Raw genomic sequence first — 16,639 nt, 5'->3', positions numbered from 1 at the left:
TTGTCTTTACATAGTTGAATGTGCTGACAACAAAATCACACAAAAATGATCAATAGAAATCAAATGTATCAACCCATGGAGGTCTGGATATGGAGTCACACTCAAAATCAAAGTGGAAAACCCTACTACAGGCTGATCCAACTTTCATGTAATGTCCTTAAAACAAGTAAAAAAGAGGCACATTAGTGTGTGTGGCCTCCACTTCCCCGTATTACTTCACTACAATGCCTGGGCATGCTCCTGATGAGATGGCGGATGGTCTCCTGAGGGGTGTCCTCCCAAACCTTGACTGAAGCATTGGCCAACTCCTGGACAGTTTGTGGTGCAATGTGGCGTTGGTGGATGGAGCAAGACATGATGTCCAAGATGTGCTCAATCGATTTCAGGTCTGGGGAACGGGCGGGCCAGTCCATAGCATCAATGCCTTCCTCTGGTAGGAACTGCTGACACACTCCAGCCACATGAGGTCTAGCATTGTCTTGAATTAGGAGGAACCCAGGGCCAACCGCACCAGCATATGATCTCACAAGGGGTCTGAGGATCTCACCCACACCATTACTGACCCACAGGGCGCCAGTGGCGAATTTGCCAATCTTGGTGTTCTCTGGAAAATGCCAAACGTCCTGCATGGTGTTGGGCTGTAGGCACAACCCCCACCTGTGGATGTCGGGCCCTCATACCACCCTCATGGAGTCTGATTCTGACCGGTTGAGTGGACACATGCACATTTGTGGCCTGCTTGAGGTTATTTTGCAGGGCTCTGGCAGTGCTCCTCCTTGCGGAGGTAGCGGTCCTGCCGCTGGGTTGTTGCCCTCTTATGGCCTCCTCCACGTCTCCTGATGTACTGGCCTGTCTCCTGGTAGCACCTCCACACTATGCTGACTGACACAGCAAACCTTGCCACAGCTCACATTGATGTGCCATCCTGGATGAGCTGCACTACCTGAGCCACTTGTGTGGGTTTTAGACTCAGTCTCATGCTACCACTAGAGTGAAAGCACCGCTAGCATTCAAAAGTGACCAAAACATCAGCCAGGAAGCATAGGAACTGAGAAGTTTTCTAAAATGCTGGTTTTCCCCCAAATTTTACTTTTTTTTACAAGGGGCAAATGCCCCCCAAAATTTGTAACCCCATCTCTTCTGAGTATGGAAATACCCCATGTGTGGACCTCAAGTGCACTGCAGGCGCACTACAATGCTCAGAAGAGAAGGAGTCACATCCGCAAATTTTGCTGAAATGGGGGGGGGGGGGGGGGCATGTCGCATTTAGGAAGCCCCTATGGTGCCAGAACAGCAACCCCCCCCCCCCCCCACATGGCATACTATTTTGGAAACTACACCCCTCAAGGAACATAACAAGGGATACAGTGAGTCTTAACACCCCACAGGTGTTTGATAAATGTTCATTTAAGGAGAACTACGGGATTTAACATTTTATCCCCTATCCTAAGGATAGGGGATAAGTTTCAGATCGCGGGGGGTCCGACCGCTGGGGCCCCCCACGATCTCCTGTACGGGGCCGCGGCTGACACGCGCCCTCCATTTACTGTTATGGGAGAGCCGAAGCGCTGCCTTTGGCAATTTCCGGCTCTCCCATAGCAGTGTATGGAGGGGGCATGTCGGCCGCTGCTTCGTGCGGTGGTCAACACGCCCTCTCCAACCAGAGAGCCGGGGCCCCATACGGGAGATCGCGGGGGTTCCCAGCGGTCGGACCCCCCGCGATCTGAAACTTACCCCCAGCCTTAGCATAGGGGATAAAATTTTTCAATCCCGTAGTTCTTCTTTAAGTGGGATGGGAAAAGGAAAAATTAGATTCTTTTACACAAAAATGCTGGGGTTACCCAAAATTTTTCATTTTCACAAGTCGTAAAAGGAGAAAATGTCATCGTAAATTTGTAGATACATTTATTTGGAGTAAGGACATACCTCATATCTTGATGTAAGCAGCTCTGAGGGTGCACACCAGGTTTTTAAGGAGCAGGAGGGCAGTCAGGGTCCTTGAGCTTTTGTATTGCTGCCTATGGAGCCAGAACAGCGGAAACCCCCCCTCAAGGGGCATTACATGGGGTAAATAACTGGGGTACACTAAATAAGTAAAATGGGGTACAGTGGGACATAAAAATATAAAACAGGTTATGTTCCCAGAATGGTGACCCAGAGCATAGCCAAAACTAAAAAAAATATGCCCACCCCAAACCCTATGCTCTGAATCATCATTCTGGGAATGTGGTGTGTGTGGCCGTCCCTAACCTGTTGCCTCAAATGCGCACCCCGCTCAGGTGGAGAGAGAGCGCTGTGCATTTGAGGCAACATAAAAAAGTACCCCATGATAGTAAATCAGTGACCCATGGCCCATTTTTGGAAAAAATACCCCCAGAGGTCTTATCAGGTTTTTAGTTTTTTTTTATAAAAGAGTTTTTTTGGACAATTTAGTGATTTTATTGGGTTGAAATTTGCAATGTACTCTGGACTTGGTACATTGGGGTCAAATTGTGGAAAATTAAAATGAAAAGGGAAAATTTTGTACTGCATGGAAGTGTGGTACTCCCTGAAGCAATTTTTAATGCAGAGGCCCAGATGATCGGGGCAAGTGTCACATTGAGTGGTGGTGTCCTTCCGAATACCCCTCCTGTAACACTCTGCATCTTTCTGGGTTCGTCCCTTCTTTCCAGTGTGGGGGAATTCACCTGGAAAGTGTTGGCCTGGGACGATCCTGGCACCTATTACTTCAGTTCCTTGGGAAGTCTGGCCTACTATTTCCCGGTCGCCAAAGATCAGAACCTTTAGAACTTCTTCTTGGAACTGAAGGTATGTCCCTGTGTTGCCAGCGTTATGGTACAGTACAAAAGGGTTGTACATGGCAACCTGTACCAAGTCGACCGCAACTTTTTTGTACCATACACGTGTTTTCCGCATGGCCATGTATGGCTTGAGGACTTGATCAGAAAGGTCAACTGCCCCCATATACCGATTGTAGTCCAGAATACAATCAGGCTTGAGGACCCTTGTTGTGGTACCTCGCACAGGGACAGGTGAGCTGCCGTTATGATGAATAGTGGTCAGCATAAGGAAATCCCTCTTATCCTTATACCTTACCAGCAACAGGTTTTCATTGGTAAGGGCACGGGACTCACCCTTGGGCATAGGTGTCTGCAGAAAATTTAGAGGGAGGCCTCTCTGGTTTTTCCGAACGGTCCCACAAGCGGATGTGGATCTGGCGGCAAGGGATGTGAACAGAGGGATGCTGGTATAAAAGTTGTCCACGTACACGTGGTAACCCTTATCCAGCAATGGGTGCACAAGCTCCCAAACGATTTTCCCGCTAACACCCAGAGTGGGGGAACAATCTGGGGGTTCAATATGGGAATCTCATCCCTAATACACTATAAACTTGTAAGTGTACCCGGAGGTACTCTCACAAAGTTTATAGCGCTTCACGCCATACCCTTGTTTGCTTCGAGGGAATATACTGGCGGAAGATGAGTCTCCCCTTAAAACTGATAAGAGACTCATCGACCGAGAGCTCCCTGAGGGGTATGTAGGCCTCCAAAAATTTGGCCCCAAAGTGATCGATGACTGGCCTCACTTTGTAAAGCCAGTCATAGGTGGGATCACTTCGGGGTGGACATGCCTCATTATCTGCATAATGGAGGCATGTCCGAATGGCCTCGAACCGCCTCTGTGCCATGGCCATACTGTAAAGCGGGGTCTGGTAGAAGATGTCCCCGCTCCAGTACTCCCTGACACTTGGCTTTTTGACCAGGCCCATATTCAGCAAGAGGCCCCAAAATGTCCTCATTTCTGCTGCATCAATGGCGTACCATTCACTGGGCCTGGCCAAAACAGAATCAGGGTGGTGGGCGATGAACTGCCTGGCGTACAGATTCATCTGCTCCACCATGTGATTGACAAAACTGTCACTGAAAAAATAACGGAAATAGTCAATTTCAGTGAATCTTTCTTTCCACGGTGGTGGTGGTGGGGGGGAGGTGTGTGAGTGGGGGGCAGGGGAGTATGTAGTGTATGTGTGTTTGTTATGACTGTATTATATAACGGTGTGTGAAATCACACACCGTTATATGGGGTTAAAAAAAAAGCTGCTGTGGCCCCAAAAAAAGGGGGGGGGGGGGCAAATTGCAGCGCCCTGAACCCTTAATAGGGCCCGGGTCCCACTGAAAAAACTGCAGAGGACCCTTGGGGACCTATTAGGGGGTCGGGGGGGAATTTTTTTTTAACTTTTTTTTTTACTTTCACTTTATTTTCCCTAACTTTCCCTGGGCTGGATTCTTTCCCTGTTCTATGGGGGCCTCTGATCTCCTGAGGGGGCTCCGATCTCGGCCGAGGGGGGGTCCCTGGCTTCCTCCTGCAGCTCTGACCACTGACTGAACTCAGCCAGCCGCGGGAGCTGCAGGAGGATGCTGTTAACCTCTCCCCTGCCGGCTGCTATTGGATGGACGATCGTCCAGCCAATAGCAGCGATCCTGGGGGGGGGTGGGGTGACAAAATCGCCACCTCCCCATAGATACAGGAGGTGATTGGGGGTGTATCCTACACCCCCCCCCATCACCTTGTATCTCCGGGTCAGTGGGTTCCCCAGTGACCCACATCACCGGAATCGCAGTAAATTGCAAGTGTGAATTCACTTGTGATTTTCTGCGATCACCGACATGGGGGGGGGGAGCCGTTACGGCAGGGACCGAAATTCCCACGGACGTACGCGTACGTCCTTGGTCCTTAACTATCAGGATGCTTAGACGTACGCGTACGTCCATGGTCCTTAAGGGGTTAAAATAGTGGTTACCAGTCTTGACAAGGATAATAAATGCAATAGAAAATAAAATAAAAATAGTTGCAGCATTGGAAATATACAGTTTGTGGGTATAGTATGTTATAGTAGTTATAGTATGTTATAGTCTATTGTATTAGTAAAATAGCGGTGTGCAGGTTGGCATGGGTGCTGCTGCTCACAACTCACCCGGCCTGATGCAAAATTCCTGCAATCTTCTTTGAGAGTTTGTCCCGTCTGTGGTGAAGATGTCTTGGCAGATGTCTGGGTCTGTTAGACAGATGGCTCGGAGCTGCGTTCAGCCCTGGATAGGGGAGTTGCCGGCAGCGAGGATATGGGATTGCGGGAGCGGGTATGTGCAGAGCACTCACTGCGGCCGCGTCTTCGTGCTGTGGCAGTTGCTCAGTGGATGGTGGTCTGCCAGGTAGGGGACTCCAACGCTTGAGAATGAAGGTTAGATCCTTGTCAAGGATAGGAATGGCAAATAAGATTGCTGGATAGTAGCCAGATGCATTTTTGGGAGAACCCCCTTTTTCATTGGCAAAAATAAGTGCTCTGCATATCCCCCCTCCTGCGATACCATATTCTCGCTGCCGGCAACTCACCTATCCAGGGCTGGATGCAGCTCCGAGCCATCTGTCTAACAGACCAACGTGCCAAGACATCTTCATCTTAAAATTGCAGGTATTTTCCATCAGGCCAGGTGCGCTGTGAGCACCAGCACCCGTGCCAACCTACACACCGCTATTTTACTAATACAATAGACTATAACAGACTATAACTATGTCACCCACAAGCTGCATATTTCCAGCGCTGAAACTATTTTATTATCCACTGCATTTATTATCCTTTTCAAGACTGGTAACCACTATTTTAAAACTATTATTTATACCATAATATGATAAACTGCTTTTAACATAAACTATATTATACCAACTCCTGTCTCTGTAGAAAGTGCCCTGCTCAGAGACTTGATGCTATTTTAAACTACTTAATAAAGTGTAATATATTTTACTACCAGCCATATCTCTAATCGTATTATTCTCCATTATACGCACAAAAAATACTAACTGTGCCTAGAGGTCTGAATTTTTCAAATTTTTCACTATTCGTTTTACAAAAGAGACCGTTTTCTTCTTCTTCCTACCTGCCTCAGCTACTATTCTGATTCTGCCACTCCCCTGATGCCACACATCTGATGCCATGTTCTCCTCTTTTTCACCCACCTTCCTCACCAGGTACTGGTATTGCCACCCACCGCCCCACTCTGTCGCCGGGTCACTTTCAGGACTCTTGATGCTGCTGATGCCACCTCCAGGCTGTCTCATTCTGCCACCATTTTTGCTCCTCATGCCAGCTCCAGGCTGTCTCATTCTTTCACCATATGTTCCCCTCATGCTGATGCCAGCTCCAGGCTGTTTAATTTTGCCACCATATGTTCTTCTCATGCTGATGCCAGCTCCAGGCTGTCTCATTCTGCCACCATATATTCTCCTCATGCTGATGCCAGCTCCAGGCTGTCTCATACTGCCACCATATGTTCACCTCATGCTGATGCCACCAACTCCCAGCTGTGTCATTCAGCAACTATATGGTCTCCTCTTGCTGCCGCCAACTCCAGTCTGTGGGATTCAGCCACTATATATTGTCCTCATACTTCTGCCATCTGCAGGCTGTGTCATTCAGCCACTATATGGTCTCCACCGCCCAAAAAAATGCATCTAGACAAACAACAAAAATGATCTAGCCAAGACCATTATTGATAAATAACCCCTATGTTTTTATGCCACAGTAGGATAAGCCCTGCTGGAGTCTCCCATACTGGGTGGTGCTTAGGTTTACAAGGTTCAAAAGCCCCATAGATAATTAATGAAGAGCTGGCCGTGCACACATTTTGTTCCCTATTCATCTAGAGGACAGGTTCCTCTGTTCTAGTGCTCAGTAGGTATCCCAACAGTCGGAGGTATATTGTTCAGCTTGTTGGATAGGGGATAACTTTGCAAGTTGGGAATAAGCCTTCAATTACTTATGTGTTAATATGTCCCAAGTATGGGTTGTTTGCTTCCAAGTAGTATGCCCTTCTGTCTATTGAAATATGACTTATTTTTCAACTTTGTAGAATCACGTGGATACAAGCTTGGAAAGTCACAACTATACTTTACAGTAAGCGAAATGTCACGCAAAATGACTTGTCAGGTTCAACCCAAAAGTGGTATTGAGGTGTTCACCATTTTTAGCATCTTCTGCACATCAGGAAAAGAGGTACACTGTTGGAAAATAGCTTTTGTCACCAAATAATAATAATAATGTTATATGTGTGTGTGTATTTTATTTTAAAAAAATTATAGTTTGAAGATGACAGAAATGACAAGGTATTGAAAGTGTCCCTGTCATTTCAAAATTTCAAAAAAAGTTTTCAATTGTCAAAAGTTATGATCGGAACCCCCGTGATCAGGAGACCAAGCAGGGAGAAGCACACAGTAGCTTGCTTCCCTTTCTAGCTTATAGCAATTTTTGTTCTGCTTCACTGGACAGCCCCATGGACTTTAAATGGGGCTTCAGGATGAATATTACAAGCCGGGGAGAGGAGCACACTGCCTCATGCTTCTCTTTGTTCTGCTGATTGGTGAAGGTCTCAGTACTGAGACTCCAATTGTTTCAAGTCAAAAGTTTTTTTAAATGTCAGGGTAACTTTAAACATTTCCGAATGCTTATGTCTTGTTACTAGATTCAGAGGGGTTAGACAGAATTAAGGTACATTACATACATCCAGTAAGTAGATGCTGTGCTGCATTATCAGTACTTTTTGACCACTGAGAATGTTACTTCTCTGTCTAGCCTTCCTTATAAATATTCACTTAAAAGGGGTTCCAGCCCCCTTGACACAAAATACAAAGGGACAAGCAATGGCAGGACAAAGCAAAAAAAAAAACATAATTAGCACTCTGCTGACTTATGGTACAGCACAGGCACATTTTGTTTGATACAGCTGCCTTGTTCTTTTGTAGGAGCCACTTTTTGGTAATTTTGTTTTAGCATACACTGAAACTTCTAACTTGGAAAAATGATGTACATTGCCTAAGTAAAAAAAACACATTCCTTCTATGTAAAGCCTTAAATACAGCAATGAGGCTCAGAAAAGTAAAACAAAAAATAAAAATAAATTAAGAAAAAAAAGTAAAGATGAAAATTGTAGTGCTAGTTGCATGGAGGACAAACCTTTTGGTCTGTGCTCATCTTTGCCAAGTACAATGTTAATAGCTTGTTACGTTTATAGACGGGCAATAAACGTAACAGTTTAGGTTTTCTAACTATTACCGTAATACTGATCAACACCATAACAGTTGTGCAGGTGATGAAAAAACTATGAGATTTAATGTGTTATTGTTAAAGGGTACCTCTCATCAAATAAACTTTTGATATATTTTAGATTAATGAATGTTGAATAACTTTCCAATAGCATGTTAATTAAAAATATGCTTCTTTCTATTGTATTTTTCCCAATCAGTCCTGTCAGCAAGCATTTCTGACTCATGCTGGAGTCCTAAACACTCAGAGCTGCCAGCCTGCTTTGGCAAAGCAGGCTGGCAGCTCTGAGTGTTCTCCTTTGTGAACAAAGCAGACTGGCAGCTCGTAGTTTTTAGGACTCCAGCATGAGTCTGAAATGCTTGCTGCCAGGACTGGTAGGGAGACCCCTAGTGGTCATTTCTTCAAAGTGGAAAATTAAATAGAAAGAAGCCTATTTTTTAATACCATGCAATTGTAAAGTTATTCTGCATACATTAATTTATAATATATCAAAAGTTTTTTTTTGATGAGGTACCCTTTAAGACTGCACAGTTATTATGACATAGTAATGATTAATTTCTTATTGCTACTTCTACACAGGACCTTAACTATGAATTCAGTTACCAAGTAGGGAAGTTATCAAGAAAGTCTCTGTATAAAGGAAGAGACATTCAATATTATTTTAATTTGCCTTCCGGCGATCCATCTGGTGGATATCAAGGTACATATTTTCATAACTCATGATATATATTAAGAAGTTCAGATTATCATTTGTGCTTTAAAGACTTCAGATAAAGAATGTCATCAAGAAAGTGTCTTCTGCCTAAAATATAGGTAAATGGCTTTGGTGTAATGGCAAGAGTTTGCACAGCCTCCTAAAAATGGAAAGGTATGATATGATATACAGTATGAATGTGTCCATTAGGCACAGATAATCAAGCAGTTGTTTGCCAGAAACATGGCCCCCTGTTAATGGATTGCGTACCCTTTATCCTCTCTACTTTTTATATAAATTATTGACAAGGTCTTATGTTTTTCAGTTACTGTTTTTACACAAATAACAAATATTTATGGATCGCAAACACAACCCTGCCCAGTAAATGTGACTGTGCTACCCATTGTCTTCCACAACACGTCTAGTAACCCGCAGCCACAACTTAAACTGTAAGTATTTGAGGAATCAAAACAGGAATTATTACGGTTTTATTTGTTTAATTAAAAAAAATTTCTTTGCATAGATTTAAAGAGAGCTTGAGAAATCTTTCTACACTTATGTTAATGGGAAATCACATTGAGGTTCGAAACTACGTCGTGTTGTTAACTACAGTCCTTAATCGGCTTAATACAGAGGATGGTAAAAAGGCTTTTGAGCAACAGTCGCAAATTAGAAACAAACTTATTTTCATTGTTCAAGGCTTATCTTTTAGTAACCAGGTAAAGATTTCTAGTGTATCTCTATAAATATATATGTATATATCATAAAGAAATAATAATTGATTTAATACTAAGTAATAGTACTAAAAATTATTATAAATTAGCAAATCTTTCTGTAACATTAATATTCTGATAATAAAATACTATTAGGTTATGTTAACAGTGTTTTTTCAGGCATATTTTATTAGTAAAAATGTGTCTGCAAAATTGAATGCACATTTTTAACATTAATGGATTCTGTGGTTGCGTCTGTGCGCACAATATAAATAAGGCCACATTTTATACAGCCACATAAATAAGTGACACATACCAAAATCGTGGTATAATCATGGGGAAATGTGCAATTTTTACCACAATTTTGGCAATTTGCTGCAAAAATGCATGCATTAATTAGATGCAATAATGCTAATTATTATCCATGTGTGAGCTCAGACTTAGAAACTATTGAAAAAAGCAAAGTTGGTCTACACTTCCAAACAATATGAAGCTATAGCTGCAAACATACAAAAAATGCAGCACACTGCAAACAAGAGACATGTATGCATTATATGGATAATTTTTGGTATATTAATATAAAAGGCTATGAGAAAGATGTATTTAAAAATTCATACAAACTACGTTTTTTCCCGTTCAATATTTCCCATGCAGAACGAACTAAATGATATTATATCAATGCTGAGAGATCTCTTTAATGCTACAAACCAGGTATGTCTGACACAATGATTAATGTGAATTACAACAGATTTATTAATAGTGGCTTAAAAGTAGCCAGCATAAACTAGACAGTAGATTTGATATGCAGAGGATACACTAAATTTATCAGAGTGGTGCACTATGGTTTAGATTTGGTGCATCTTAGCAGATGTTAGACACTTTTCCTTTCCTTATGACACCTTTCCTTTTGAGGATTCACTGTAAATTGGTTGTTGAGTTGGTTCTATTTCAATGGCTGATTTGGATTTGGTCCAACACTTACTGGGCCAAATGAGACCCCCAGCAAATGTAGTAGGGCGATGCATAGCGCATCCTCATATACCTCTGGGCTGGTGTATAGGAGCAGGGACTCCTGTCAAGAAAGGAGTCCCTGCTACTGTACATACTGAAGAGCAAGTCATATAGTTACTTCTCATTGAATATTTGCTGGGCTGGGTGCAGCAAATGTAATATAGAAGTGACATTGCATACAGTATTGCTGCATAATTAAGAACTGAACCGCAAAATATTACTTGAAAATTGCCTGTTTTTAGTCACTTCTGTCATTGGAAACGTGCTTGACAAAGTGTGTTTCACTTTTTTAAATATTTGTTATATGGGTCAACATCATTTACTACATTCAAATGTGGCTTTGAAGCTTAAAGGTATATAGTTATTTTTTTTATTTACAAGAACAATATTATGCAGTGTTTTACAAGTATAGGAGAGTATTTAAAATCATCACATGTTTAGTCTAGCTGAATATATAGGGTGGTAGATTGATTGATGCTTCAATCGCACTTAGCTAAGTAAAAGATAATAACAATATGGAGGTACTCTATCTACCACAAGAATCTGACCGAGAATTTAGCCAAGGAGTGATATCCTCTTAACACTCAGGGTAATCTTTGGGTATGAAAAACAGTGGTTTGGCTTCTTCTCAAGGTCTAGATGTAATAGGAATATGTGTAGTTGTAGTGTGAACAACAGGGATATATATAGATAAATGGGAAGAAAAAATAATAAATAGGCAGGGATGGAGGTTTAATATTGTGTGTAGTTAGGGATGTGGTGTGGGTCTATTGGTGTAGTAAGAGCAGAGTGTAACTAAGTAGTTGAAAACTAGATACACTGTAGAGATGTGTGAAAATATGTGGTAGGTATGATGTAAGAGATGTGATGTAGGTCTGTAACTGTAATGGGGTCAGAGTGTGGTTAAGTATAGTTTAAGTATGCAAAGACTGGATACACTGTTAAACTAATGGTATGATGGATGTGTCTGTAGCAAAAAGAATCGATAAATGTCTATGTCCAAGGTATAACTAAATTAATTTGATTAAATACAAGGTAACAATTAATGGAAATGCAGGATCCTTGCACTTCCCAGATTAACTTAAAATGGTTTTAAAACAGATTTAAAACATGATATCACATACACTGCTCTTTTGCACCCTTAGTATTATAGTTAGAAGTGGGATGCAGGGCAATGGGAGTTGGTATGAGCACCTGCAGTGCACTTGCAGGCGCTGTAGTCCCCATATTTGCAGCCCACTGTTAGGGTAGAAACTGTTCTACAGATGGGAATGTTTTTAAGTCACGTATACAAGGTAGGTTTGGTCTTCCAGGTGAAATAAAACACAGCAAGGGGTGCGATGTATACTAAAGAGAGGTGACCGTGGGAGAAGGTAGCGCGGCGGCTTGGCGGCCGTAAGAAGCGGGTATAGGAGCGGCACTGTGACCGACAGATGATGCTGGTACCACGGCACTGCGGCCGTCAGATAGAAATACGGCACGGTGGCCGTTCGGTAACCAGTTTGGTGCACTGTACCGCTTACCCTTGGATGTGGCAGTCCTTGCGCCTCCTGGCCGTCTCCGGGGACGGATCACGGAGTCTGCAGGAGTTGGGTGAGCGGTGTAGCAGTGGTGTGTCCTGATGTTGAAGTCCTGGATATCTTCTAGGTGCGCGCTCTTGTTTTCCACGGTTCTCTTTGTATGCTGAGTGCTGTGGTACAGCGGAGGTAATCGTCCTTGTGGTATAGCAGGTAGGGGTTGGTGACAAAGTGCTGCTGGTGATGTTGATGTGTGGTGATGCGTTTTGGTCCGTCTAGGACCTTCCTCAGTGATCTATCTGGATACAATGGGTGTGGGTGCTATATATGTGCAAAATTGGCGGGAAAATAAAGTTTCAAACAAGACCCGGTTCGGACTGCTTGGACATAGACAGATGTGTGGTGGAAGGAGCCGAAGTGGAGTTGGAATGGACTCTTATGTGGCAATCATGGTCATTAGAGTTTTATAGCAGTATATAAGTATATATACTACTATAAAACTCTAATGACCATGATTGCCACACTGCATTTTAAATCAACATAAGAGTCCATTCCAACTCCACTATGTCTCCTTCCACCACACATCTGTCTATGTCCAAGCAGTCCGAACCGGGTCTTGTTTGAAACTTTATTTTCCCGCCAATTTTGCACATATATAGCACCCACACCCATTGTATCCAGATAGATCACTGAGGAAGGTCCTAGACGGACCAAAACGCGTCTGATCTCCATCACCACACATCAAAATCACCAGCAGCACTTTGTCACCAACCCCTACCTGCTATACCACAAGGACGATTACCTCCGCTGTACCACAGCACTCGGCATACAAAGAGAACCGTGAAAAACAAGAGCGCGCACCTAGAAGATATCCAGGACTTCAACATCAGGACACACCACTGCTACACCGCTCACCCAACTTCTGCAGACTCCGTGATCCGTCCCCGGAGACAGAGATACCGGTCACCGCTGTCACAGCCAGGAGGTGCAAGGACTGCCACATCCGAGGGTAAGCGGTACAGTGTACCAAACTGGTTACCGAACGGCCACCGTGCCGTATTTCTATCTGACGGCTGCCGTGCCGTGGTCCCAACACCATCTGCCGGTCGCAGTGCCGCTCCTATACACGCTTCTTACGGCCGCCAAGCCGCCGCGCTACCTTGTCCCACGGTCACCTCTCTTTACTATACATCGGACCCCTTGCTGTGTTTTATTTCACCCGGAGGACCAAACCCCCCTTGTATAAGTGACTTAAAAACATTCCCATCTGTAGAACAGTTTCTACCCTAACAGTGGGCTGCAAATTTGGGGACTACAGCGCCTGCAAGTGCACTGCAGGCGCTCATACCAACTCCCTGTCAGGATCCCGATAGGTATGCAGCGAGGACACTGGTGGTGGATCCTCTGTGTCAGTGGGGTGATGACGTCGGCCGTACCAGGGGAACAGAGTCTAAGGGGTTACTGGTTTTCACCAGAGCCCACCGCAAAGTGGGATGGACTTGCAGCAGCAGGTAACCCCCAGGTCATTCCACCCGATAGCGACTCAACCCCAGCTGACGGCTGAGACGGGCGCGGTACAAGGGACAAGGCAAGAGCAAGGTCGGACATAGCAGAAGGTCAGGGCAGGCAGCAAGGATCGTAGTCAGGGGCAACAGCAGAGGGTCTGGAACACTGGCTTGGAACATACACAAAACGCTTTCACTGGCACTAGGCAACAAGATCCGGCATTGACAGGAATGGGAAGCCAATCAATGGCGCACTGGCCCTTTAAATCTCAGAGAGCCAGCGCGCGCGCCCTAGGGAGCAGACGGAGGACGGTGAGGAGATTGGGATGCAAGCCGCGGGCGGGCGTGTCCCGCTACGCGAGTTGCATCCCCGCCGGTGACACTAGTGCAGCGCTCCCGGTCAGCGGGTCTGACCAAGGCGCGGAGGTGAACGCCGCAAGCGCTCCGGGAGGAGCAGGGACCCGGAGCGCTCGGCGTAACAGTACCCCCCCCTTTGGTCTCCCCCTCTTTTTGGAGCCTAGGAACCTGTGGATGAGCTCCTTGTCGAGGATATTATCCTCGGGTTCCCAAGACCTCTCTTCGGAGCCACAATTCTCCCAGTCTACGAGAATTTTTTTTTTTTTACCTCTGACTACCTTGGAGGCGAGGATTTCCTTTACAGTGAAGACATCAGAGGTGCCAGAGAAAGGAGCAGGAGCAGTGACCTTGGGGGAAAAGCGGTTAAGAACGAGAGGTTTGAGAAGGGAAACATGAAAGGAGTTAGGGATACGAAGAGAAGGAGGAAGATGAAGTTTGTAGGAGACAGGATTGATTTGACTCTTGATTTTGAATGGTCCAAGGTAACGTTGGCCCAGCTTGTAGCTGGGAACGCGAAAGCGGATATACTTGGCAGATAGCCACACTTTGTCCCCAGGAGCGAAGACATGAGGAGTTCTTCTCTTCTTATCAGCATGTCTCTTCATACGAGACGAGGCCAGTAGGAGCGACTTTTGAGTCTACTTCCAGATAACAGAGAAGTCCCGGGTAACTTCATCTACAGCAGGCAGTCCAGAAGACGTGGGAATGGGGAGGGGGGGCAGAGGATGACGGCCGTACACCACAAAGCACGGGGATTTGGCAGAGGATTCCGAATTTTTGAAATTGTACGAGAATTCAGCCCAGGGTAGGTCGACCCAATCGTCTTGGCGGGAGGAGACAAAATGTCGCAAATAGTCACCAAGAATCTGGCTTACTCTCTACTTGTCCATTGGATTGGGGGTGATAGGAGGATGAGAAATGTAATTTGATTTTTAATTGGTTACAGAGAGCTCTCCAAAATTTCGACACAAATTGAACGCCTCTATCCGAGACGATATGCGTGCGAAGCCAGTGAAGGCGAAAAATATGCAGAAAAAATTGCTTCGACAATTGTGGCGCAGAAGGAAGACCTAGAAGTGGAATGAAGTGTGCCATTTTGGAGAAACGATCAACGACCACCCAGATGACGGTGTTGCCATGGGATACAGGCAGATCCGTAATAAAATCCATGGCAATTTGGGACCATGGCTGCTCGGGGACGGGTAAAGGAAGGAGGAGTTCAGCAGGCTTCTGGCGAGGGGTTTTATCCCGGGCGCAAACAGTACAGGCCCGAATTAAATCAGTGACGTCACTCTCTAGCGTAGGCCACCAATACAAATGAGAAATAAGCTGGATGGACTTTTTAATGCCAGCATGGAATGTCCCCATTTGAGGATCTTGAGGCGCTGGCGTGGAGGAACAAAAGTCTTTCCAGGAGGAGTTTGTCCCAGAGAAGCTGGAGCAGAGGAGACCAGGCACTCAGGAGGTACGATATGCTGCAGAGGGGCTTCAGATTCGGTGGCATCAGAGTAACGTGAAAGGGCGTCAGCCCTGACGTTTTTGTCTGCAGGACGGAAGTGAATCTCGAAGTTAAAGCGGGCAAAAAAACAACGACCATCTAGCCTGGCGAGGATTCAGACGCTGAGCAGACTGGAGGTACGAGAGATTCTTGTGGTCAGTGTAAATGACAATGGGGTGTTTGGAACCCTCCAATAGATGCCTCCATTCTTTGAGTGCTAACTTGCTGGCTAGAAGTTCACGATCTCCAATGGAGTAATTTTTTTCTGCCGGAGAGAAAGTTTTAGAAAAGAAACCACAAGTAATGTTACGTCCAGTAGAGTTTTTTTGGAGAAGTACGGCTCCGGCTCCGACTGAGGAGGCGTCCACTTCCAGCAAGAAAGGTTTCGATGGATCAGGTCTGGACAGCACTGGAGCAGAAGTGAAGGAAGTTTTGAGACGATTGAAGGCCTCATCTGCTTGAGGAGGCCATGGCTTAGGGTTGGCATTCTTCCTGGTCAGGGCCACAATAGGGGCCACAATGGTGGAGAAATGGGGAATAAACTGTCGGTGGTATTTGGCAAATCCCAGAAAGCGTTGGATAGCATGGAGTCCTGAAGGGCGTGGCTAATCTAAAACCGCTGACAGTTTGTCTGGATCCATTTGAAGCCCTTGGCCAGAGACTAGGTAACCTAGGAAAGGAAGAGAATTGCATTCAAAGAGAAATTTTTCCATTTTGGCATACAGGTGATTTACACGAAGTCTTTGGAGCACTAGACGGACATGACGACGGTGTTCCTCCAGGCTAGAGGAGAAAATAAAGATGTCGTCCAGGTAAACCACAACACAGGTATATAATAAGTCCCGAAATATCTCATTAACGAAGTCCTGGAAGACTGCAGGGGTGTTGCAGAGCCCAAAGGGCATAAATAGATATTCGAAATGTCCATCTCTGGTATTGAATGCGGTCTTCCACTCATCACCTTTCCTGATGCGAATAAGATTATATGCGCCTTTTAAGTCCAATTTAGTGAAAATATTGGCACCACAAAGACGGTCAAAGAGTTCAGAGATCAAAGGCAGGTGATAACGGTTTTTGATGGTGATTTTATTTAAACCGCGGTAGTCAATGCATGGCCGTAAGGATCCGTCTTTTTTAGAGACAAAGAAGAACCCCGCTCCAGCAGGGGATGAGGACTTCTGAATGAAACCTCTCTTTAGGTTCTCCTGGATATAGTCGGACATGGCTTGAGTCTCTGGGGCAGACAGAG

The 16,639-nt window shown here is 45.0% G+C and overlaps 1 protein-coding gene across 5 annotated transcripts in view; it reads left to right on the top strand.

Annotated features, from left to right (window-relative positions):
- PKD1L1 (polycystin 1 like 1, transient receptor potential channel interacting) overlaps positions 1-16,639 on the top strand; it is a 329,432-nt gene that overhangs the window by 133,299 nt on the left and 179,494 nt on the right. For all 5 annotated transcript variants that reach the window (XM_056520283.1, XM_056520285.1, XM_056520284.1 and 2 more), the window contains 5 exons: positions 6,906-7,048; positions 8,675-8,795; positions 9,115-9,238; positions 9,313-9,508; positions 10,157-10,213. In XM_056520283.1, the coding sequence (XP_056376258.1) occupies positions 6,906-7,048; positions 8,675-8,795; positions 9,115-9,238; positions 9,313-9,508; positions 10,157-10,213 (641 nt within the window). The remainder of the gene's footprint in view (positions 1-6,905; positions 7,049-8,674; positions 8,796-9,114; positions 9,239-9,312; positions 9,509-10,156; positions 10,214-16,639) is intronic.

Source organism: Hyla sarda, chromosome 5 (assembly GCF_029499605.1).
Source record: "Hyla sarda isolate aHylSar1 chromosome 5, aHylSar1.hap1, whole genome shotgun sequence".
Classification (NCBI taxonomy): domain Eukaryota; kingdom Metazoa; phylum Chordata; class Amphibia; order Anura; family Hylidae; genus Hyla; species Hyla sarda.
This window is presented reverse-complemented; position numbering and strand designations above follow the sequence as displayed.